The following is a 26,024-nucleotide window of genomic DNA, read 5'->3' on the forward strand; positions in this document are numbered from 1 at the left end:
AGTAATATAGCATGTAACTGTAAGTTCTGTTAACTTGATTAACATCATTTCTTAACATTCTCTTGCGTTATCACATATATTTATATAGATGCTTAAAGTCTATGAACATGCATATAGCCATAAATAGTACCTAATTGAATCTTCATTTCCCAGGCTAAGAATTTCTTAAACAACTCCTGTTCTAATTTAAGAGGACTTATTTTATTAAAAAAACAATTGAAAACAATTATTTTAATGACTGAAGTTCTACAGAAACACATCTAATAATATTTGCCCAGCTATTTCAAAAATTGCTGATTATGAACACCACAGACTTACAAACAAGCAGCCTTCAATAGCTGGCTCATTCTAAGTGTGTAATGGATGTACTCTCTGCAAATTATACCAACTATTTGTTCACTGAACAGATATTTATTAAATTCTAATATGTTCCAGATCACATCACAATGAAAAGAGTTTGCTCCTGTCTTTCCAAGCACATCCTGAGATTTATATTTATAAGGGATAGAAGCCAAAATAGCACTACTGACTTTCTCTATATATTGAGAATCTCTTGGGGAGTTTTACCATATGGAGGACCTGCTTTGAGTAGATTAGAGGAAGACTGGAGAAGTGGCAAAGCTTAGAGTTACCCCCTTCTGATTACTGCATCCAGACTTGGACCATGAATCAAGTATACTGTGATGCAGAATGCTCCCTCCGTTACTCAATGGCATGGTCCAGTTACTATCCATGCCTCTGACTTGATCCATCTTCAGAGAGGAAGAGGGTATAATGGAGTAGGTTTCAGGTTTTTTTTTTTTTTTTAAAGCTAACTACCATTGTTGTCCTATGTTCTGGTATATAAAGATGGGTTTCCTGTCCTCAAGATACTATTTTTTGAGGGGAAAGATATGTCTCTGAGCAATTACATCAGAACATAATAACTGTTCAAGTGGCATAAACTCAATGTACTCAATGGGCATCTGGGGGGAAAGCCTAAGAGTTGCTGGCTTCACAGAGAAAGTGCTAGCACTATTCAAAGAGATGAGTTAATCTTCTACTAAGCTCAGCAAGATGAGAAAGATGTAAATTCTTGGGACCTAGCTTTTCTCCCTGTGGACCATAATCCTCTAGCTCTTCCTGCATTTTCAAACCTTTTTAGCTAGATTTGGCCTGACACTTCACTGTAAGTAAAGTCTAATTTTCATTCTAGGACTTAGCCTGTGAAATATTTTATAGTCTTTACCCCAGGGATCACAATCATACTGAGGCAGAACATTGTAATTGGCCCACTGTTGCTCACTTAAACTTGGTGGCTGGCCCCATTCCTCTTACTAATGTTGACATTAATTGCCTGAAGGAGGCAAGTGATTTTTAAATGTAGGTTTACATGTTTCTCATTAGAAATAATAAACTTACAATGTTTTTCATGTGTTTCACTAGTATGGTCAGCTTCGCATCCTCATGTGATATCACTAACTGCACCTTAGGCGTCTTGTCAGGAAACTTCTCACCTGATAAAGCAATAGAATTTCAGTGGGTTAAATTGGAAGTGGTTCATCACAGGATAAATTAGACTTTTTAAAGAGTAAAACAGGACCAATGAATAATGTACGAAAGAAACATTTTTTCAGATCATGCAGAAAACATAATACTCTTTAGGGAACTGAGTTGATTGAAGATGGGATTTTTGTTTAATGATCCTGAACCATCCCTTTCTCCTTATATTTTTGATTGATTTTGTGTTTGTTTTGATTGGTTATTTTCCTAATTATTTAAATTTGAAAACAATGCCATTTTTGGCTCCATATTTCTCAATGTTAAGTACAATAAGTATGAGCAAGAAAATGTTGGCTTTAAAAGTCAGTAAGCCTGGAGTTCGGGTCCTAGCACTACATTTAAGACTATGTTATAATAACTAAGTTAATTGACTTCCTTAAAGTGGAGATAATAGTTACCTACTTCAGAATAGTTGAGATGACTGAGAAATTCAAAAAGTTTTCACAATTTAATCTCTCAATAAATATTTGTAATTAGTAACAGTCTTCTCCATATATTTGCGTTCATTTCTTCCTGTCTAGTTCCATAGCTCCCAGTTCAGACTTATATGAATATATATCTTGTTTGAACTACTAGAACATTCTCTTCCCCTCTCCCAGAACTCAAATCTATTTGTATACAATTACCAGTATAATTTTCCTACAGCAACTTCTATAAAATTACTCTTTTTTGTTGTTGTTTATTTATTTTTGAAAGAGAGAGTGGGGGAGAGACAAAAAGAGAGGGGCTCCTGTGTTGAGCAGCAGGCCAATTGGATGCTTCGCCTCATGAACTAGAGATCATAATGTGAGCCAAGGTGGGATGCTCAACTGACTGAGCCACCCAGGTGCCCCTATAAAATTACTCTTTTAATCAAACTACTGTTCATAGATTTCCAGTGCTTATGAAAAAAATCTGAATTTCTCCGACTTATATTTTTGCTTCTTCCTGTATCGAATATTTCTGTTTTTTTATTTCCCACTGTTTTTATTCCATACTGTAATCTGTACGTTCAGTTCTACAAACATGCTCTGCTATTTCCTTCCAGGCATTGCTATATCATTCTCTTTATATAAAAAGACCTCTTCTACCATTTTGGCTATTGAGCTTTTATCTTTCTACAAGGACTAATTAAAATGCAAAATAGTCTCTGTGGTCATCTCTTCTCTGAACTCCCCTAGCACAGCACTTACCACTTAATATTTGTATCATAATTATTATCTTACATGCCTCAATTTGTGTAGTGGATTTTAATCTCCCTCCAGGCTGGCTTTTCCCCCCATGTCCCCAAGAGGTATATAAATCAGCACCTGCTCCATAATGTCACACTAAACTTTTATTTAATAACAAAAGTAGTCTTATTTTTTCAAGTTATATAATTCCATCAATAAAATGAAGGCTTTAGTTTTTTAATTAAAAATTACTGGTTTATAGCCCCAAGATCAAGCATAATTTGCAGTTTTTTCTGATATTTCCATTGCCAATCTCTGATTGCATATTCTCTGAGGAAAGTTGGAGAGAAGCTTATTGGTACCAAGAAGTTTGTCAGTGTCCTGCCGTGGACTTGCTGTGGTATACACTGTTTGCTGAGTCCGTCTCAGCTCTGTAATCCTTTCTACCCATTGAAATTAAACTTGACTGGTATGTTTCCTTTCCAGAGATTTTTACATGTTTTACACATTGTATGTAGGTAATTTTTTTTGTTTATTTATTTATTTTGAAAGAGAGAGAGAGAGAGAGAAAGAAAGAAAGAAAGTCTCAGCCAGGCTCTGTGCTGTCAGTGCAGAGCCCTGCAGAGGGCTTGATCTCACAAACTGTGGGATCATGACCTGAGCCAAAATCAAGAGTCTGATGCTTAACCCATGGAGCTATTCAGGGGCTCCTGCTGTAGGTAATATTAATTAATGTCATTGTTAATGTGCATTATTGATATTGAAATAATTAAAGTTGACATTGTTTCTTACAACTGAAATGGTAATTACATAAAAATAATAAATTTTTTTCTTTAAAATATCTTGACTACAACAACTGAGGGACATTATGACTTAGAGGTACTATGGCATAATTCTAGTGTAGTACTGAGGTAAATTGCATTCATAATAAAAAAATTAATTGGATTTTTGGTATGAGCATGTTAAAAATGCTGATGACTTTTTGATGCACGATGGACATTATTTTTGAATTAAAGTGTGAAAAGATTATAGTCTAGAAACTCAATATGTTTAATTAGAGGACTTTTAAGTTGAAGGTAAGAAATTAGCATAAATTTATGATTGAGTGTCTATATAGTAACATATAACTGTTATTTCAACTGACTGAAGGTGATATTCCACTCTGAAACTCTTATGCCACATCAGAAACCAGTATCTATCAGTTCATGGCGGAATTCAGAACGCAGTGAAAATGAGGCCTTCAGGAAGTTTTAGTAGTCGGTGCAGTAATAGCAGAGCTATTACTAGAACTCTTACCATATGCCAAACATTGGGCTGAGAGCTTTATACGAACTCACTCAATCCTCACAGCAATTCTATAAAGTTTGTGTTACCTTCACTTTACACATGTGCGGATGGAAGCATTTGTTCACAAGTCACACAGACAATAAGCCATGCAGGGGTAAATGATCTCAGAAGTCTGTGTTCTTAAATATCATGCTGTAAAGGGGCAAACAAGGGGGCAATAATCTAAGGGAAAGAGTTTAAATCAAGAACCCAGAGAGGGAGAATTTTGAGAATAGTTTCATATGAACATGAAGACGCTAGAATATTTTGACTTTCTGCTTCAAGTTAGTCTGGAGAATCTGATTATATATAATCCAAACATTTATAATAACCCTAAGAACTAGTGGGGCACCTGGGTGGCCCAGTCAGTTGGGTGTCTGACTCTTGACTCAGGTCATGAGTTTGCTCAGGTCATGGTTCATGGTTGGTGAATCTGAGCCCTGCCTGAGGCTCTGTGCTGTGCGGACAGCTCATCCTGTCATTCTGCCTCCCGCATGTGCTTACGCTCTCTCTGTTTGATCCTAAGGATGATTGTGTTGAAATGTTTGAATGTGTGGCACTCTAGCAGATAATACCGCACTCGTTATGCAGAATGTGTCCATTAATGTTAAAAAATAGCATTTCAAAACCTAACTTTTGTCAGATGATAATATAGTCATATAATTAAAAAATAAAAATGTACTTTAAAAGTAGACGGCAAAACAGCTTCCCCCATTCCTAACACCTGTCCACCCAGGTCCTTCTCCATTCTTTCATGAGTCTCCATATGTCCCTCCAGAGGGACACTTCTCCTTCCACAGTTTCTCCACATAAGCAAATCTGAATAAGTATTTTTATTCCCTCTTCCCCTTTCCACAAAAGGAATAGCCTATTTACTATTCTTCACAAAGATCTTGGAGAAATTTTAATAATAACACAGAGCTTATTTCTTTTTAAAAATATAGTTGAATATAATTTCGTTATGTGAGATACCATAACTTTTTTAACCAGTTCCCCATTGATGGGCGTGTAGGCAGTTTCCAATGTTTTCCAGCTTTGTATGCATGTCATTTTGTACCTATATACAAATATTATAGGATAAATTTCCAACAGCAGAATTGCTGGTCAAAGGGTATTAGCATTTGTAATTTTGATAAATGTTGCCAAATCACCTTCCATGGAGGTTGTACCAATTTGCATTACCACCAGCAGTGTGTAAGAGTGCCTGCTGATTTGTAACCAAGCATATTAATTAATTTTTTGAATTTTTGCCTAATATGAGGAGTTAAAAATGGTATCAGTGTAATTTTAATTTGCATTTTTATTATGAGTGAGTTGGAGGACCCTTTCTTTTACCTAAGAGCCTTTGTATTTTTTTGTGTGTACGTCTTTTCATATTCTTTACATAATTTTCTATTTCCTTGTTGGTCTTTTTCTTACCAATTTCTAGATGGTTATATTCAACAACCAATTCTTTATAATAAGTTGCAAATATTTCACCCATTTTGTCATTTGTCTTTGAATTTTTTAAAACTTTGCTATAGTTTTTTATATCATGCAAAATTATTATGGCTTCTGGATTTATAGTCAGAACATTACCAGCTCATCTTCAGATTATAAAAGATTTTTAAATTTTCTTTGTTATATATGGATTTATTATTTACATTTAAATTTTTTCTTCCATTTGGTACTTATCCTGGCATATGTTGTGAACTATGCTATCTCATCACTATTTACTGAATTTTTCTTAGTGGTTTGACCACATGTTAAATGTGTGGTCTGAATGTATTTGACTCTATTTAGGACAATATATTATGTTCTAGATATTTATCATTTTTAGGTCAACTCTACACTGTTTCAATTATCAAGACTTTGTAATGTGTTTTATAGTGCTAGTATTACTTCTCTACTTTTGCTAAATTTTCCTGGCCTTTATTTGTTTTTGTTTATGAACTGTAGAATTAATTTATCTAATTAAAAATAACTCTATTAATATTTTTTAAAATTATATTCAAAATTTGATCAGAAATATCTGACATAGGATTCATGATCCTGTCCATAATCTTCCTATACAAGAGCATGCTCGTAGGTCTTTCCATTTTTTCAGAGCATCTTTGAAATCCCTCGCTAATACTTTAAAGTTTTCTTCATTTGATCTTGCATATTTCCTGTTCAATTTATTCCTAGGTATTTTTTACCCTGCTATTGTAGGTGGAATCTATCATCTTCTACTTTTTCTTTTAAGTTTATTTATTTATCTCGAGAGAGAGCGCGCGCGCTCGCGCGGGCGAGAGCAGTGGGGGAGGGGCAGAGAAAGAATCCCAAGCAGACTCTGTTGTTAGCACTGAGTCAGAAGCATGGCTCAATCTCATGAACTGTGAGATCATGACCTAAGCCAAATCAACAGTTGGATGCTTAACCAACTAAGCCACCCAGGTGCCCCTGGGATCTTCTATCTTCATCATATCTTTATCTATACATCAATTTGGTACCTGATACCTTTATTGATTTTTCATCATTTGTGATAGATTCTTAGTTGATTCTTATTTTTCTAGGTATGTAATTATTTTACTGGCAGATATTTTTAGTTTTGTCTTTGACAAACTTTGTTTCTAAGGTTTTTTTTTTCAATTTCATACAATCATTTCACAAATATTTACGGATCTCTTATGGACAAGGCACTGTTCTAGGCCCTTGAAACAGGTTAGAGAAAATTTCTCTCTTGGTATGTCTATAGTAGCCTGGGAGATATACAAAACAAAAACACTTAATAAAGAATAAAGTTTATAATAAGCTGAATATGATAAAGATAAGAAAAAAAACCCACCCCAGAACATGATGAAGGCACTGAGGACTAACAGAATAAGAATCAGTTTGCAACTTCAGATGGGATGATCAGTGTACTTCTCATTGAGAAGGTCACTGTTTTTTATTTTTTTTAATTTATTATTTCTGAGAAAGAGAGAGAACACATGTGTGAATGGGGAAGAGGTAGAGAGAGATGGGGATAGAAGATCTGAAGTAGGCTCTCTTCTAACAGCAGAGATCCTGATGCGGGGCTCAAACTCAAGAACCATGAGATCATGACCTGGGCTGAAACCAGTCTGCTTAACTGACTGAGACACTAGGTGCCCAGAGAAGGTTAATTTTGAGCAAAGACCTGAAGGAGGTGAATGAGTGAGCCAACTGTTGGTAATCATGATGATCATGGGCATAGTGTCTTATTTTATACTTTAGTGGAAATGCTTTTCCACTGTTTCTTTGTCATGTCTGATGTGGGCTTTGGATAGCCAAGATAGATACATTTCCTCATGTTAAAGCATTACCCACTTATTTTTGAGTGCTTTGCCAAGAAAGTTTACTGAAATCTCAAGTGCCTTTTCAGGCTCTATAGAGACAACCATTTGATTTTCCTCTTTAAGTCTTTTAAGATAACATGTATACTGTATATTACCACTATTGAATGATTTTTGCATTTTTGCTCCTGGTGAATTTCATTCCTTTAGTGTGCTAGTGGATTTTTTGGCAAATATTTTATTTAGAATTTTCCATTGATACTCAGAAGTGAGATTAGGCTGTGATTTCTTTTTTGCTATTCTTGTATTCCTTGAAGCTACTGGCATAAGTACTTTATATGCTTCATTAGAATAATATGGAAACATTACTTTTCTCTGCTCTGGAATTGTTTAACAGTGGAATTACCTACTTTCTAAAGGTTTTGTAGAATTTCTGTGGAAATCTTCTGAACTTGACACTGTTCTAAAGGTTGCTTTTTGAAGCTTTTTTTCCTATCAGACTTGATCTTTTCTAGAGTGAGTAATTTGTGTCTTGTAGGCTTGAACAAAGTAGTCTCCAACTATTCTTCAATTTCATCTTTTTCTATAGTTGCTTCTTGATTCTCTTTTTGTATTTTATATATTTGTATTTGCCCCCATTCTTCTTAATGTTCATTTATTTTTGGAAGAGACAGGGACAGAGGATGAGTGGGGGAGAGGCAGAAAGAGAGAGGGAGACAGAATCTGAAGCAGGCTCCAGGCTGTCAGCACAGAGCCCCACATGGGGCTTGAACCTTCAAACCATGAGATCATGATCTGAGGCAAAGTTAGATGCTTAATGGACTGAGTCACTGAGGTGTCCCTGCACCCAGTCTTTTGATTAGATTAGCCATTGGCCTTTTTATTTTATTTTTAACTTCCAGATTTATTTATTCTGTTTTCTGTGTTCTAACTCATTAATCTCTACTTGAATCTTCATCGTTTACTTTTCTTTTTGTACCCCTTTGTTTTGTTTTGTGGTCCAGATGTTCCAATTATTGAGCATTGGTTTATCTTTCTCCCATGGTTTCTGAGATGTATTGTTATTCTTTAGAAATTTTGCCATTTTGTGCTTTAAGTCCTTTGGCCCAAGAGTTGTTTATGAGAGCTTTGTTTTCATAAATATCTAAACTTAACTATCTATTAGCTTTCTGAATTTTTAAAATTAATTTTTCACCTTAATTTCTCATAATTAGAAAATGTGTCTTTACTATATCTACTTTTGAAGATTCATTAAAATTTTCTTTGTGGCCTAATATATATCTATTTTCATGATTTTCAGAATAAAGAATAAAGGGTTTTATATAATCAATTTTTCCTTAATAGTTTCATTATTTAGTGTCTTTTGTATCTACTTATTTGAAAAAATTTAATGATTTTATTTATTTTTGAGAGAGAGAGAGAGAAACAGCACAAGCAGGGGAGGGGCAGACACAGAGGGAGACAGAATCTGAAGCAGGGTCTAGCCTATAAACTGGGAGATCGTGATCTGAGCCAAAGTCAGATGCTTAATGAGCCAAAGTTGACACTTAACCGACTGAACCACCCAGGTGCCCCTGTATCTTACTCATTTTTTTCAATCAATCTTTCATAAATCAAAGGAAGTTAGAATATTAGAAAAACCAGTCTGTTTTTGTGTATTTTTCCTTGAATATTCCATAATTTCTGCTTTATATATGTTGCTGTCATATAGTTGATATGTGGTCATAACTACTCATATCTTTATTGAGAATTGTACTTATGATTAAGTTGCATTCTTGTTTAATTCAATGCTTCTTGGCCTAACTGCCACCTTTTCTTTATTAAGATTATTACTCTGGTCTCCATGTCCTAATATACCTGTGCTTAGAGTTTAAGTTTTAATTTTTAAAAATCATTTTGTCTTAGGTGTGTTTTTACATAAAATATAGAGTTATGATTTATACTTTTACTCCAATTGGACATTTTTTTTTCTTATAGATAACTTTAAGACCATTTCTATTGATCAATACAATTGATTCATTTTCTGTTATTGTTTTATGTTATTAAAGAAATACAACATTTTTGTTTTTATGATTTTTAAAAAAATTTTTGGCTAAGTAATTTGTTTCTTATTTTATGTACTTGTAATACTTAGAAAACTTTTACTTTTGTTCTAGGGGTACTTTTATTTAGTATTCCTAGACTTTTATTTTTTTTGACAATATTTGTTTCCTGATAGAGACAGATATAAAATTCATGTGTATAACATTTTGCACTCGACTTTCATCTATCACCTAATTATATCCAATGTTATGATCTTTCTTAGTGTTTCCCTAACACTAATAGTACATGTGCTATGATTTTTTTATTGCTTGATTTGTTAGATTTCAGTGATATCTTCTGATGTTCAGCTATTAGAAATAAAGTAACTAGAGAGAGTCTTCTAGCTCTCATCTTCTTTTCATCTTTTCTTGCCCACATTAGCCATATCTAAAATAATTTTCTAATTGGAAACATGGTATTGTATTATATCATATAATATAGGAAATGCATAATATTTTAAAGCTTTCAACTTTCAAAAACAACCTAATAGAAGGAGTTCATTCTAAGTAGCCCTAGCCCTCCCTTTCTTGTCCTTCCATCTCATTAAAAGTTACAGTGAAAACCTGGGTAGCGTACTCCAGTAGATAGATAATTGACTAAGTTCTGCTAGAGTGAGTAGCTGTAACATTAACCAGAGACTCTGCCATGGAAACCATTCCCTTTTATTAATAACATCTCCAGCTGGAGGTAGTGATGTGAGGTAATGATTGAAAGCTCCTGTTTGCAACCATTTGTAATTACCAATGGCATCCAAACATGCTCATTAATTCATTCTCTCAACTCTGACAACTGTTGTCTTTGATCATGTTCTACTCCATTACCTATGCAATTGTCACTATACCTTGACAATAAAATCTATCTTCTCCATGTCAGTGTTTTGTACTGGTGGAGGATAGATAAATTCATATTTTTGTGGAGGTACTATTTGGCATGGGCCCTCTATTAATTTGGGGACAGTATAGAGGATCATGCCATTAGATAGTTAAAGAATACACAAGATAAACTGCAGCAACTTTCTGGGTAGCACTTTGGGTGAGTCTGATTGAGTCCATATTTAATGCGATAATTTTTAGAAGATTTCTTTTCTAGAGAAATCTAGAAATCTTCAAGAGAATTCTGGTGATTGGGAGGCAGTGAAGTCCTTGTGCCTGGGGACTGCCACAGGAAGTGGGAAGTGTGGGAGGAGTGGTATGATTTGGGATTTTAGTTTTCTTCTCTTTTGTCCTTTTAATAAAAACAACAAGCTATCTTGGTAGAGAATATAAATATGTCTCCCATGTTCTTTCTGTCATCAATCATTTATTCAGTAATTATTTATGGAGAGTGAATCTATAGTAGGGAATACACTATGCTAAGCCCTGGGGATACAGTGGTGAACAATATAGTCATGAATTATATCTTCCTGGACTGCTAGCCTACAAAGAAGCACACAAAGCTGTAATCATCATTGCAATAATTTTGAAGAAAAAGCATTTTAGGAGTAAAGAGCAAAGACAATTTCAATGAGATCTGAAGGATACAAATAATAATAATGAAGAAGAAGAAGAAGAAGAAGAAGAAGAAGAAGAAGAAGAAGAAGAAGAAGAAGAAGAAGAAGAAAAGAGAAGGTAGAATGGGAACCAAGTGGTCCAGGCTGAGAAAGGTGCATCTGTCAGGTGCTGGGATGCTTGTCTTAGTTGAGGAACTGGGAAAAGACAAGAACCAAGATAGGAAAGGGTCTGATATTAGGGCTGGAAAGGGAAATTGGGGGATGCCAGATTCCGCTGCGATGCCATCATGATGATTTTGATCTTTATCCTAAGGGCAGGGGCAGCTATATAATTTGTGAGGCTCGGAGATATGAAAATGCAAAGTTAAAATGCAGGGTCCCCCTTTACAAAAATTATTAAGAATTTTAAGACAGTGACAGCAGAGTATTAAACCAAGTGCAGGACCCTTCTAAGCACTGTGCTTAGTGTGACTGCCCTGGTCACAACCTGTGAACTTGGCCCTGCCTAAAGGCAATGGGAAGCCAAGGGAAAGTGTCCAGTACGAAGAGTGATGATTGGATTGGTACTTTAAAAGACAAATCTTGGGATACCTGGGTGGGTCAGTTGGTTAAACATCAGACTCTTGATGTGGTTCAGGTCATGATCTCATGGCTTGTTGAGTTAGAGCCCAGTGTCTGGCTCTGCACTGACAAAGTAGAGCTTACTTGGGATTCTCTCTCTCTCTCTCTCTCTCTCCCTCATTTTGCCCCTCCCCTGTGCGCACATGCTCTCTCTCTCTTTCTCTCGAAATAAACAAACATTTTTATATTTATTAAAAAATAATTTTTTAACATTTATTTGTTTTTTAGAGAGAGAGAGACAGAGCATGAGTGAGGGACGAGCAGAGAGAGAGACACACAGAGAATCCAAAGAAGGCTCCAGTCTCTGAGCTGTCAGCACAGAGCCCAATGCGGAGCTTGAACCCATGAGCTGTGAGATCATGACCTGAGCTGAAGTCAGATGCTTAACCAACAGGCGCCCCTGTGTTTTGTTGTTTTTGTTTTAAAACAAGAGGTTGTATTTCATATGCAGCCAAATATTGAGAATCAAATCTTTTGTCCATCATCACTCTGTCAAAACAAGTCTTGAGTATTATAGATGTAGTAAGAAATAAGCAAATGAGAAAAAAAATCAAATGATTTTACATTTTCCAATACTTTATTTTTTACAGGAATCCTGATTTTTTGTATGTTTATGTACTTCAAACACCCAACAGAGAAATAATGCCTCAGGAAAACTACAAATTTGATTGTGATCCACAGTTTAATTTTTTGATTCACAGAGAAACAATTTTCTTTAAGAACTTTTATGACAGAACAGAGGTTAACCTATGACTCTTTAAAAAGTCTTATAACTCTAGAAATCAGCAACCTTATGTTTTTTAATCTTGTTAATTCAAATTTATAAATGCTAATGGTAAAAATTATCCCCAGCTAACAGTATTTTTTAAAAAAAGATATGTGTTAGATGCGTATCATAACAAGAAAAAGGAAATATTGGGGGGGCATCATTCTTTAGATACATGCTATAAATTGTAAGAAATTACCTAATATTTACTTAATAATAATGTTTATGGTTTGCCTATATAAGCAAAATGTCTTAGAGAGTGATGTCAAACAAGTAAATTACATGGGAAGGAGAGAAGTACTATTTTCATATTAATTTGGAGTTTGTAATACAGAGCAATGAATAGTGGGGAAGCGAGTGCTCAGTTTTGAGTTACTTCAGTCTAACAGAAAAAGCAGGCTGACACACACACATAAATATACAACTTAATAAGCAATTACACTATTCAGCTTGATCTGGTTGTATAGAACTGTGCACATAAGGGTAAGTAACTACAATGTCAGATACAAGCAGAGGTCAGAAGCCCATGGGTCTGATCTTAAAGGCAAAGAATCACAAGTGGGATATGGATTAAATAAAGTCAGAGAGCTGCGAAGGAAAGGAAGATGAGGTCTAGCAAATTATGGGCTTGCAAATCTTGCGTGAGATAAAAACTAGTATCAGTATTTGATAGCTACTGACAATGGAATTATATTACAGACACTTAAAATTAATGGGACATTCAAAAAGATTCTCTGCCAGTCTAGGAGAAATGCTAAAAGAAACTTCATTAGGATTAATACACATTTGGTGGAGAATAGGGTGGATAATTGTTGAGCTAGTTTGGGATCCAAGTGGTAAAAGAAGACTTCGTAAGAGAGGTAGAGTAATTACTGAGCTTTAAGAGATAAGTGTGAAATGGCTAGATAATTCATAATCATTATTACTGCCCAATATTTATTTTCTTTGCTTCCTAAGATGTTGTGTGACCTGGAAGACCTACCTGCAGGGGAAAACAGGAACTCTGTCTCTGACATGCAATTCCACCTCAAAGCACAATTAATTGACATGAGTTAGTAGTGTGACATCATGTAGTTATCATAATTGGACAAACACATCTCAGTTTAATTTAACTTAGACATATTCTAAGGGGTCAAAAAGCTTTCGAAATAGAAAAGATCCTTTAAGCTTATTCTTTAAAAAGATTTTAATTTGAAAGTTGAAAAAATACATAGTTTTGATTTTTTGCTCAATTATATTGAAACTTAAAAATTGTACATAGTAGTAATGATAAAATTACTTGCCTAGGTCCACAAGTGATGACTCTTCAGTTGTTAGTTGCGCAGGCTCAGAGAGGAAAAAACTAAGCACACAATCGCTCTGAAGAAAAAAAAGACAAAAAATAATATTTCTTCATATCTTATATTTATTTGTTGCTTCTATTCGCTAGTAGAGGATGGACCCCTAATTCAATATGACTAGTGGTCTTATAAGAAGAGAAAATTTAGACACAGGCATTCATGTAGGAAAGACAGTGTGAAGAGACATAGGCAGAAGATAGCCTTTTAGAAGTCAAGGAGAGAGGCCTAGAACAGATTCTTCCCTCACCGCTTTTAGAAGGAAACAACCTTGTTGGCACCTTGACTTCAGACTTTCAGATTCCAAGAACATGAGATGACCTATTTCTGTCCACTAAATAACCTGTGGTTAAATCAGCTTGTGGTACTTTGCTATGGTGGCCCTAGCTAAGTATGACCGCACCCAATGCTGATCCCTTCACTATCCTAGATTCTATTCCTTCCTCCTCGGGAACCTTAAGAAATATCTCAGTCTGTATGTTAGTAACTTTACCTTCTTCCTTTATCATCTGCACATAGTAGTCTCTCCATTTTAACAACTAGCAAATAGAAGAGTCAAATCACACAAAGTATATTCACACATAAATAATCCCTTGTCACTAATGCCCCTTTCGAATGTTGTTATTTTCCCTCCTCCTTGACACAAACCTATGGGAAGAGCTGCCAACATTCATACCGGTTTCACCTCAATTTCTACTCTATGACCTACAGCACTCAGGATTTCTGCCACTAGTCATCCTCCAAAAATGCTCTTAACCATCATCTCTAACAACTTTTTCTTTTTTAATGTCTTCATCCCCCCAAATCCAATGGGGATTTTCTTAGCTTTTATATAGCTACTGCATTTTTAGTGGAAAAACTCTCTATCATTTGCTTTTATGATACTAGGTTGTCTCAGCTTTGCTTTCATTTGTCTTGTCATCTCTTTCTAGACCTTTTCTTTTCTTTTTTCTTCCTTTACCAGGCTCCTTTTCCTTTTGTTTATAATTTAAGTTCTAGTGTTCTTCACTTCCAGGTCATCTCTCTCATTCCTGACACATTCTCTCTGGGTGATGGTATCCCTTTTGGTGGCTTCTACAATGATGTGCAAATCTAAACCTTCATCACAGATCTGTCTCCAGAGCCTCAGCCCTCTATATCAAAATGCCTATGTTTTGGCTTCTCAGCCATTCTAAGGACAATTACAACCAAAAAGTACACCAGTAAGTGCATTTTCTTTGCTCTCAATTTGCTACTTCTTTCTATGTCCAGGTTCAAAATAGAGTGTATCTTTTTAGACTCTCCAATGTTCCTTATCCCACACATAATATTTATTGCTAAGCCCCCTATTGATATCAATTCATAAATATCTCAACTACCCGTTTCTTCTTTCTAGGTATGCTTCTGAGTTCCAGCATCCTCACTTCCCACCTAAATTACAACAGGGATTCCCAACTCTTACCTTGCTACCTTTTAATCCAATTTATTTTCCACTTCATTGTCAAACTGATCTTTCAAAATAAAAATCTAACAGTTAACTGCTTAAACCCACCAGTGGCTCCTTATTGCTCTTATGAAAGAGGCCAACTGCTTCACAAGGATGTAAGATATTTCTTGATTGGGATCTTGCTCATTTCCCCTCTTCGTCTCCCACCATTTCTCTTCCAAGACTTCATGCTTAACTATACTGAATTATATTTATTTCCTCAAGTGTGCAGGCTCTCTCACCTCCTTGTCTTCCTACATGCTCCGTTATCCATCCTTTCCACACCTATCCACCCATTTGCCCAAGGTTTATCACGTGCTTTCTTTTTACTCTTTTAGCCTTGTCAATAAAATATCAGGAGCAGGAATTGCCATTTATTTATTCATATCTAATACAGCATTTTTGCTCAATAAATATTTATTAACCAGAACTGAGATCTGTTTTTCGATATAGAATACATTGGTTTTCCAAAGCAAATATTGTTATGTGTGTAGCAGTTTTATACATTGGTGTAAGTTAGTTAATTACCAAAATTTTGATCTCTGTGTATTACTTTCTTGTGGACTTGCTTAATAAGAATCTATCATCATGAAATGTATCCATATTCAGGATGCTGACCAAATCAAGCTTTCTTTTTTTTAATTTTGAAAGCTTAAAGTCAAACTTCAGACTGTGCAGAATTTGTTGAAGAAAATTTGACCTTCTTTGGCCTTTTCACAACTAGTCAATTATTCTTCTCTGGCGACATTTTGGCCTTACCCTCCAATGGTTATTAAACTTCAATTGTAGGCAGAATATCTTCCCAATTAGTGTCTGAAATGTCACCACTAGCCAATTATTCCCTTGTGTTTACACTGTCATATCCTTGAAATCCTCATTTGTAATTCTGGGTGTGGGTGACATACTAAATACTAATTCCTTATTGTAACAAGATTGTTTTAATTCTTGAGGCGAAACATGACTCCATGTCAATGGAGGGAGAAATCAATAAAAGAGATGAAGGGGAGAGGAAAAGTGATCTTAAAATAATTAATTTTGAAAATTTCTCAGACTTGACTTTACTCAAATGCATGCCTCCCACTGCTTTTTAGCACATTGCACCACTAGAGAGTTTGAGTTATAGTACAATTGTTCTTACTAATAACTTCGATCAGTGTTCTTATTTGGGTTTGTATTGACCCCCAAGCAGTATGGCTACACTTAATTGTATAGGTTGTATACTGAGCAACATTACAGGTGTCATTTTTACATGAACTCTAAGTATAATGCTACTTAGCAGTGTTTCCCATATGTAGGGCTGGCAGATATAGCAAATAAAAACAGAGGATGTCCATGCAATATTTGCAACAATAATTATTCTAAAAAGATATAGTTTATCTAAAATTCAATTTAACTGGGTGGCGTGCATTTTACTCACTACCCTACAATATGAGGTGCCTAGAAAATGTGTGGTCTGAGACAGTTTTGGTTGTCTCAGAGGATTCAATTGGCAATTAATGGGCAAGGTCACTTATCCTAAATGTCCTGCAATATGTAAGAGGTTCTCACATTATGAAGAATGTTTCTTTCCTGCTTAATTCTTCAAAAGGTAATAGTCTCCCAGGGTGGGGGATGGGGGTGGGGAACAACTCTGAATTTAATTACTTTATTCTAGAAGTGAGAAAGCTGAATATTAGATAGCATAAGTGATTCACTGATTGAAACTAGTACCAAAACCAAAACAAAGCAAAACAAATACACAAAACCCAAAACCCAACCAACCAAACAAACCCTGTGTTACCTGTGTTATCATTGCCAATGGCCTATAGATGGGAAGAATGCATGTGGGAGACAGGTGGGAGATATGGCTACAGAGTCCTAGAGCACCCTGGTTCTACAGAAACCAGAAACTACTGTGACCTATTGATCAATGTTAAGCAGAAAAGCATCACAATCAGATATTTTTAGAAAGGTGACAGTGCAGCGTTGTGGAGGGAAAGAAAAGGCAGCAGCCAGTTTTGAAGGATATCATCAGCAAGATTCCTTATATGCTCAACATATTGTATTTTCTCAGCATTCCATTCTGCTTTCTTATTAAATCTCTAAATGGCATTTACGTTTTCTCCCATTCCCTTTATCAGCCTGGTCCTGGTGGTGGGGTGAGTATCCTCCTCACGTCTCCTTGCTCTTCTAACCTCCATTCTTTCTTCTTTTACAAAAATACCCTGCTTTGCAGATCATGTCTGCTGACCCTACTGCTCTCCCCACCCCCCCTTGCTGTTGCACTTGTCTACTTGTCCGTAGGTCACTGACCTTCATTCCTTGAACATTTTCCACCCTAGAACAGTATCATTTTCTTCAATAGTTCTTGTCATAATTCACTTATTTTATTTATTTTAAAAATATGTTTTGTGTTTTACTTACTTCATTTATTTATTTGTTTGTTTGTTTTAGAGAGACTGGGGAGAGGGGCAGAGAGAGAGAATCTCAAGTAGACTCCGTGCTCAGCATGGAGCCCAGCACGGGCTCTGTCACAACCCTGGGATTATGACCTGTCCTGAAATTGAGTCAGACACTCAACTAACTGAGCCATCCAGGTGCCCCATTTTATGCTTTTATTTTATGCTTAATATTTACACAAATTATCCTTTTCTGTGGTAGATCCTTTGTTTTTTAACTCCTCTCATCTATTGATGTTGTTCTGCATCCTACTCAGACGCTCACTCCTATTCCCTTGATCTTGTCTTGGTCAGTGAAGAAAACTCTTTCATTATCTTGATTTCTATCCTCCTAGTCTACAATCACCATTTTGCTCCTTTCCAGTTTATTCCCTCTGGTTATATAACTCAAACAATCTGTTGACTCTAAGGCCTTTTCATTGGTCATAATTCCTTTCATATTCTCATGTCCCTTCTTGGCTAATTTGGGTCCGATTGTTGATACATATAATAACTCCATTGCATATTTCTTTCACTTCCTTTGGCCCTCTTTCCCTTTATTTTATTATTTATCTGTCAAAAACCCCATCTTAGATTATTCTCTGCCAACTTTGTAACAGGCCTGCTGAATGTTCTTAGAGAAAAGCACTCGACCACACTAACTGGTCTTACTATTGCCTCATATCCACTACCCTCAAGGTGGTGTTTAAAATTTTCTGGCAGTTCTGGGCACTTGGTGGCTCAGTTCTTTGAGCATTTGACTTCAGCTCAGGTCATGATCTCACAGTTTGTGAGTTTGAGCCCCCATCGGGCTCTGTGCTGACATCGGGCGTGGAGCCTGCTTCAGATTCTGTGTCTCCCTCTCTCTCTGCCCCTCCCCTGCTCACGCAGTCTCTCTCTGTCCTTCAAAAATAAATAAACAATAAAAATTAAAAAAAAGATTTTCTGGAAATTCTAGACATGTCACTAGTTCATTTATTCTTCTACTCACTTATAGGACTATTTAATATACCTTATCCTCATTCCTCAACATGTCTAAACACGTTCTCCCTCTTTCAGTCTTCTCCAGGCTGTCTTCCAGTTGATAGAAGAAATAGAAACAGAAAAGAATTTTTATCAGCTTCCACCAACTATCATCTTAATTCATTTTTTAAAATGTTTTTTATTTATTTTTGAGAGACAGAGAGAGACAGCACAAGCAGGGGAGGGTCAGAGAGAGAGGGAGACACAGAATCCGAAGCAGGCTCCAAGCTCTGAGCTAGCCACCAGCACAGAGCCCAACGTGGGGCTCGAAGCCACGAACTGTGAGATCATGACCTGAGCTGAAGCCAGACGCTTAACTGACTGAGCCACCCAGGTGCCCTGATCATCTTAATTCATTTCTGCTCTTTCCTCCATTACATGGGTGGACTGTCTGTGCTTTAATCTTAGACTGATTTGGGCACTAGATCTCATGTTCTTTTCTCTACTCAAGGTCAACACTTTGGCCTCTGGCTAAGTTCTCATTTCTCTTATCACCAATTTTTACTTCTTTGATAGATCTTCCTCCTAGCTTACATATAGGCTATAACTTATTTCAATAAACAAAATTTCTTGACTTATATTTCCCTGCACACTTTCTTATTCCTGTTCATCCTTAGAGCAAAGCCCCTGAAAGGATAATTTTCTATTTTTGCCCCAAATTCCTCTTTTTATATTCTCTTTTGAACCTCTTTTTTTTTTTTTTAGGTTTACTTATTTTTGAGAAAGAGAGAGAGAGAGAGCACAAAAGAGAATGAGAGCAGGAGTTGGGGAGGGGCAGAGAGAGGATACAGAGAATCCCAAAAGAGAAATCTGGACTGACAGTCCAGAGCCCAACATGGAACTTGAATTCATGAACCATGAAACCATTACCTGAGGCAACGTCAGAACTCAGACATTTAACCAACTGAGCCACTCAAGCGTCTCTTTTGAAACTATTCTAATTAGAATTTTGTTCCTAACACTCCCATCAAACTGTTCTTGTTAAATTCACCAATGATACCCATTTTGCTAAATCCAGTGGCCAATTCTCAATTTTTGACCTACCAGTAGTATTTGAAATAGCTGATTTTCCTTCTTTGAAATGAAATTTCTCTTGGATGCCAGGCAAAAGATACTTCTCTCTCCAACAGGTTGCTATTTTTCTCAATCTCTCTTGTTGATTCTCTCCCATCTTCTCAAACTTTAAAGTTGGTGTCCTGTAAGGTCTATTCCTCTGATCTCTTCTTTTATGTTTACATTTCACTCTAAGTAATCTCATCTAGTCTTATGGCTTTGAAAACCAATTATTTGCTGACAACTCCAATATTTTTATTTCCAGCCTTTCTTTTCCCCTCAAGACAGTCCATTTTCTACTTGACATCTCTGATTAGAAATTCCATATGGAACTCAACCGAATGTATTTTGTTCTAAACTCCTGTTGGCTCCCACTCTCCACTGCTCACCGTTCGTTTTCTCCATCACAGCAACTACTCAATCAATACAAACTTGTATGGCCCTAATAGTGGGTTAGTGTCTGGCACTTATCCTGGCTAGTGTCTGTGTCCTAACACTTGTTAAATATTTGGACTATCCTTCTCTCCTATATGAAACATTATATATTTGGTGAATGAATCAATAAAAGTTTGGGGTTTCTTTTATAGAGACTCTAAAGTTACTGGTCTTTGATATATCAATGTTTCAGGTCAATGCATTAGGCTATATTAAATGCTCTATAAGGTTTTATATATGTGTTTTGTTTGCTAGAGTAGATGTTTCACTAATATGGGTTTTTTAATGCCTAATAATGCAGTTTAAAGTTTGAAACACAGTCAATAAAAAGCAAATTTGAAAGCCAGTTGAACAATTTAAAATTAAAATCTGTATCAGCTTATTTTTGTTAAGTTCAGAGCTCTTATTAATATGTTATTTACCAATTAAATTATTAAGCCATTTGCAATTTAAAATGATTGATTTTTGAGAAAGCTGATCAATTCAAAGTTGCTCAAAACTTATGTTTTTCTTACATGAACAAAGACTACCGAGAGTTAAAGCATTTGCAAAGATCAGAAGTAATGTAATATAACACTGAGATCAATTTTTTCTTTCTTTAAAATAACACATTAAGAATTCCCATTTATTAACTGGCCAGCCTACATCTAGAATTGGCTGCAAGATTTAGTTTCAGTGAGTTAAAACAATAAGCTAAATCTATCTCTCTCAAACACTGTGAGAGGCTGTAAAAATGTGAATTTAAAAATGAATTCCCAGAAGAGTTTTAAATCAAAGTTGAACAGTAATTGTATTTTATTGCCTTTTTCATAAAGCAGCTTGTCAGAATGTCCAGTCTTTAATGTAGTTCAACCCACCATGTTACTACTGGAGTTACACAGAAGAATGACACTATAAAGAATGGTGAACTTCTAAAGAATCTTTTATAATTCTGATTCTAAAATGTCATCAGCACTTCACTAGACTCTGGAAAATAATCTTGGTTTTACTGATGGTGTACATGTGACATTTGTCCTGCCTGCAACATCATCCAAGCCAGTTCCAAATACGAAAAGAGCAATGTAGTGACAAATGTAGTAATTAACAGCTGGGTTTAGCAACGAGGGAACAAGAAACATATGCTCACTATTAAGATAGGATTTATCCATTTGGATTTATTTTGACATTGGATCTCTGCTTAAAATAATAACATTGCCTACATCATAAGTGATATTGTTCCTTATTTTGAGGCTTTTAGAAATGAGCAGAATACTACTAGGAGCTAGAAATTTCAATGAATATGACTTTAAAATTTAAAAAAACAGCAGCTGTTTATATATCTCAGCTGAAGTCAGTTGTAGGTACATGTGTGTTTGGGTACTGTTATCATGTGCTGTAATTTTTATTTCATGTTTGTATTCTTTATAAAAATCTTACTTAGTTTGTAACACAATTTCACCAAAACACGGCAAAATTTAAAGCAAAAAGAATTCCTGTTATCACAACTATCATTTGCTTGTGGAATGAAATTACATTGAAAGGAAAAAAAAAGGATTTCTATTAGCTTCAGAGAAGAAAGTAAAGCCAAACAGACAAAAACCAGGTAGATAACAAGACTAGGACGTTTAAATTGATGGTTGTAAGCTCATTAGAAGAGATATTGAGGTACTATATAATTATAGTCTTCATTTATGTCTATTTTCTTTTATTAATGGATTATATAGATGTGTGTGTGTGTGTGTGTGTGTGTGAGAGAGAGAGAGAGAGAGAGAGAGAGAGAGAGAGAGAGAGAGAGAGAAAGAGAGAGAGAGGAGAAACAGACAGAGAGACTGAGAGACGTGGTATCAGAGATACACAGGCATTCCTCTATCTGGGCTGCTCTTGCGTCTTTAGACCAAAGCCCCAAAGATGTCTCTCCCATCTAACTTAACTCTGATACCTGATACTGGACTTTAAAACAGACTTTTTAATCTCATTTTCTTGATGAAAAGCAAGACTGTTTACAATTGTGAGTGACCCAAGGAGGCAAGATGACAAAGTTGATTTAGCAAGATAAGATTGTCCAGTTTTAAATTCAAGCAGCATCTTCTACTTCCTCTCCCCCGTTTTCTTGTTCACTGATATATTTCTTTATGTTCATGTTCGTATTTATCACCATATTATAAACTGATTGAGAATAAAGTTTATATGGTATTAGTTGAGTCTCTCCAATTTGTCCTCTACAACCAATGTAAAGCTTTTAGTCTAGAGTGTTATATATAGTAAGTGCCCAATAAAAACTTAAAACTCTTTACAAAGTTATATTCAGTGATATAAAGTATTTTAGTTACAAATAAATGTACTAACTGTACATTAATAATAAGTGTACTAACAGAACTAAAAAAGAAGGTGAGCTTTAGTATATAGGCAAATAGTGTTATTTGCCTTTCCTACGCTGCCATATGAAAGCAGCTATTAAAGAAGAAAAGTATTTTTATAAGGATTTTTCTAGGACCAGAGATGAGGGTTATCCTATTTCAGGAATATTCAGCACAAACATAAATTTACTTTAAATCTCTCATCTTATTAGAAGGGGAAAGGAAACTTGCCTATGTATAAAAATTTCCTCTAGCTTATTCATATCACTTAAAATAATTAAAATATTCATGTTACATCCATGACTCTATAGTTTTGGTGATTCTGTAGATAATTTTGTTGACATATGAGACATATGTTGACATACGCATACTCTAAATATGAGAAAAGGAAAAGACTGTATCAATAATACAAAACTTAAAAAAATCTCAAAACAACATGATTTACTTTGAAATTTTGCAAGTTTTAGGCCAAAGATATTTTATTTAGTTAAAATATATTTTCACTTCTAGAATATAAACAGACTGAACCAGGGAAGCATCTACCAACCTATGGAGACACATAAAGTTCCTTAGGAAGAAGAGGACAAACAATGATGAAGTCATGGAAGCTTTTGTGGGGCCACTGGCACTTATCAACACAGACAAACTATTGATAAAGACTGTAGACTGCTGAGGGCAGTGGTCTAGTCAACTTTGGGCTTTCTGGAATAGAAGTACTCAAATCTGGCTGTGCATCTAAATCCACTTGAATTCTTACAAAACAATACAGATACCTAAATATCAACCTTTACCTAGAAAGTCAGTATTTCTAAGGATGAGGCCTCGGAGCATACTTTTTATTTATTTAAAAACATTCTTTAATGTTTATTTATTTTTGAAAGACACACACACACACACACACACACACACACACACACACACACAGAATGCGAGTGGGGAAGGGGCAGAGAGAGAAATGCACACAGAGAGTTCGAGGCAGTCTCCAGGCTCTGAGCTGTCAGCACACAGCCCAACACAGGGCTCGAACTCATGAGCCGGAGATCATGACCTGAGCCGAAGTTTGGATGCTTAACTGACTGAGCCACCCAGGTGCTCCCAGAGCATACATTTTAAAACTTCCTCAATTCATTCTAAAAAAAATTCATCAATCACTAGGTGCTATTATGGCACCCCTGGCCCAACAATATACAACGTAGGCAATCAGTAAGTACTTGCTGAATGACTGATACAGTAGTTTTCCAGAATGAACCCTTTTAGGCTAGTGCCCACATATAATTTTTGTTGGTGTGATTTTTATTAATATAGCACTGCTTCATTTATTTTGTAGTATAGAAATGACAAGAAATAAATAGATTTAGGATTTACATCTCAAGAAGTTATTTTAATGTACTCTAAATACTCATTATGCAACATTCAGTAAAGTTATTTGGGGGTGTTACTTTCGAGGAAGGCACACCTATAATACTGGTTTCCTGCTGTATGAGACAAACGGGACCCCCTCCCTTGGAAGTCCAGTGTGAAAAGATGGCTGACGTATTCTCACTTAGAGTATTCCTAGGACTGTGGTTTTACAATAGCACCTCATGTTTGATGATATAAATATGTCTTATTTTTCCTACTCTGTTTCTTTTCTTCTCACTCAACTCTTAGACCTTAATTCATCCAAGAAAAAAACAATGTGGTGTCTGAAATTTCATCAGGCTTCCTCTTCCTAACTACTGACCAGTGGAGATGAAAATCAAAAGAAAAACATCTCCTCCTGGGGTATCTACAGTAGTACCAGGGTCACCACATTGGCAAATGTGAATGTGATGAAACCGGAGGGCTCCCAGGTTTTGTTCCTGTGCCTGTGAGCCGCAGTGATCGCGATGGGCAGCAATATTCACTAAGCCTCGCTGTGTTAAGCTGCCCCTTTGCACGGCTTCCCCACCTGTTAGGTCTGACTCCTTTGCTTTCCCCTCTCATAACAGTGCTCTGCTAACATTTCTGTATGACCTCATCCTGTGAGCAGGTACATTTAAGGGTTCCCAAGTGAAAGCCTGCTGACCCATGAAAACAGATCTCAATACTTGACTTATTCACACTGGGGCTGGAAATCAGGTCTCTCCATTTTGCACTTATTGTCTCAGCCTAAATAAGCCAAAGCCTGGCACCTTCAATGGTTACCAGATATTTTATCAATTATCCTGAAAAAGCATAGCCTTTAAAACAGTTTTAGTATAATCATTAAGGCAACCTCCAGTGTACAAAGATGATAATTCCATCCACTATCCCCTCAGCATTTTCCCTTATAGACAACTGCAACACCCATGAAGCCCTTGAGTATAGCATGTTAATGGACATGACCTTCAGAGAATATTAGAGTTAGTAAAGGACATTAAGATGTCAACATTCTAAAAAGAGATGTCATTTTAGACAATTGTATTTATACAATTTATATTGAGTACCCAAGTCTAAATTCATGCATATGCAATATATCTACACAATCATTTATTATGGTATACCTTCACTATTGTTCTAACACTATTTTCAACAATTATTTTACATCTTTGTTTCAGTTTCCTCATTACATAGTTCTATTCTCATGATGAACACAAACTGTTTACTTCTTTCTTTTTATTCATAACAAATATATTAAAAACGTGCTCTGAATGGTCATTCTGAAGGATACAGTCATGACCCAGGGCATTGTTAATGGTCATCCTTTATGAGCAGAGCCAGGCAGTGTTCCTGGGCATGGTACTAGGTAACCAGTGGGACCAGTTTATGGGTTGGCAGCAGAATTCCCAAGATTATTCTCTAGCTAGCCAGAGCTCCATCATGGGGTTCAGATGGGATTATACACTAGGATGAGAAAAATATCAAAATCATATTAATTTTTATTTTGTAACATCATCCGAATATTCCATTTGTCTACAAATTTTATTTATTTTTTGCATTTTTTTTCAGATTCCAAATACATTCCCTTTATCACATGTTTGATACAGAGAAGAAACTAAGTGTGGGAGGTGGGGGAAGGGGCCACCTTGCCTGGGAGCCCCCCAATCTATTTTTCTACAAAATTTAAATCATTTATTATTTATTACATTAGTAGTTTGTATTAAAACATAAATAAATGACATGTTTTGGAGGCATGAGCTAATTTCTAAAAAACAAAACATAAAAAAACAAAAAGCAACCAGAAATTGTAGTATATAATAAATAAGCAGCCACTGCGAAATATTTTTCAGATGCAAACTTTCATTTTTTAGGTTTTAAAAAGCAATACAAATCCCATGGTTAATATATGCTAATTATTCTGTTATTATTCATTTAAAATATCAATTAAATATTGATGAGTTTGTAATTGTGCTATACATGTGTAAAAATAGAATGAATATAGTCATTGACTTCTTTAAGCTTCAAAATAAGGGAAAATCATAAAACCATAATGGATGCTTCGTCCTTGAAATTCTCTTTGTGTAACACAACTTTCTCCCAATTTCTTTTTACTAACTCCTATTTGCCCTTTCCAACAACTTGAATGCCCTGCTCTCTGGGATGCCTTCTCTAACTCACCTGGAGTTGAGTTAAGTATCCATCTGTAAGTGCTCAACCACTTGTCCTTTGATACAAAACCACATCTCCAGCCGAGAATTTATCAGGCTGGAAATAATACTGTAGCACAATCTTCTTGAGTTAATATTTGCTAAAAGTCAATAATTTA

The 26,024-nt window shown here is 35.6% G+C and overlaps 1 protein-coding gene and 1 long non-coding RNA gene across 3 annotated transcripts in view; one reads left to right on the forward strand and one right to left on the reverse strand.

Moving 5' to 3' along the window:
* LOC115305504 overlaps nt 1-23,102 on the forward strand; it is a 36,760-nt gene extending 13,658 nt beyond the window's left edge. The window contains exon 3 of the long non-coding RNA XR_003914814.1: nt 22,829-23,102. This is a non-coding gene — a long non-coding RNA (uncharacterized LOC115305504). The remainder of the gene's footprint in view (nt 1-22,828) is intronic.
* The window catches only part of PIK3C2G (phosphatidylinositol-4-phosphate 3-kinase catalytic subunit type 2 gamma), a 326,439-nt gene that overhangs the window by 24,372 nt on the left and 276,043 nt on the right, over nt 1-26,024 (reverse strand). For both annotated transcript variants that reach the window (XM_029955770.1, XM_029955769.1), the window contains 2 exons: nt 13,536-13,611; nt 1,402-1,496 (listed from right to left, as the gene is read on the reverse strand). In XM_029955770.1, the coding sequence (XP_029811630.1) occupies nt 1,402-1,496; nt 13,536-13,611 (171 nt within the window). The remainder of the gene's footprint in view (nt 1-1,401; nt 1,497-13,535; nt 13,612-26,024) is intronic.

This window comes from Suricata suricatta, chromosome 10 (assembly GCF_006229205.1).
Source record: "Suricata suricatta isolate VVHF042 chromosome 10, meerkat_22Aug2017_6uvM2_HiC, whole genome shotgun sequence".
NCBI classification, from domain to species: Eukaryota; Metazoa; Chordata; class Mammalia; order Carnivora; family Herpestidae; genus Suricata; species Suricata suricatta.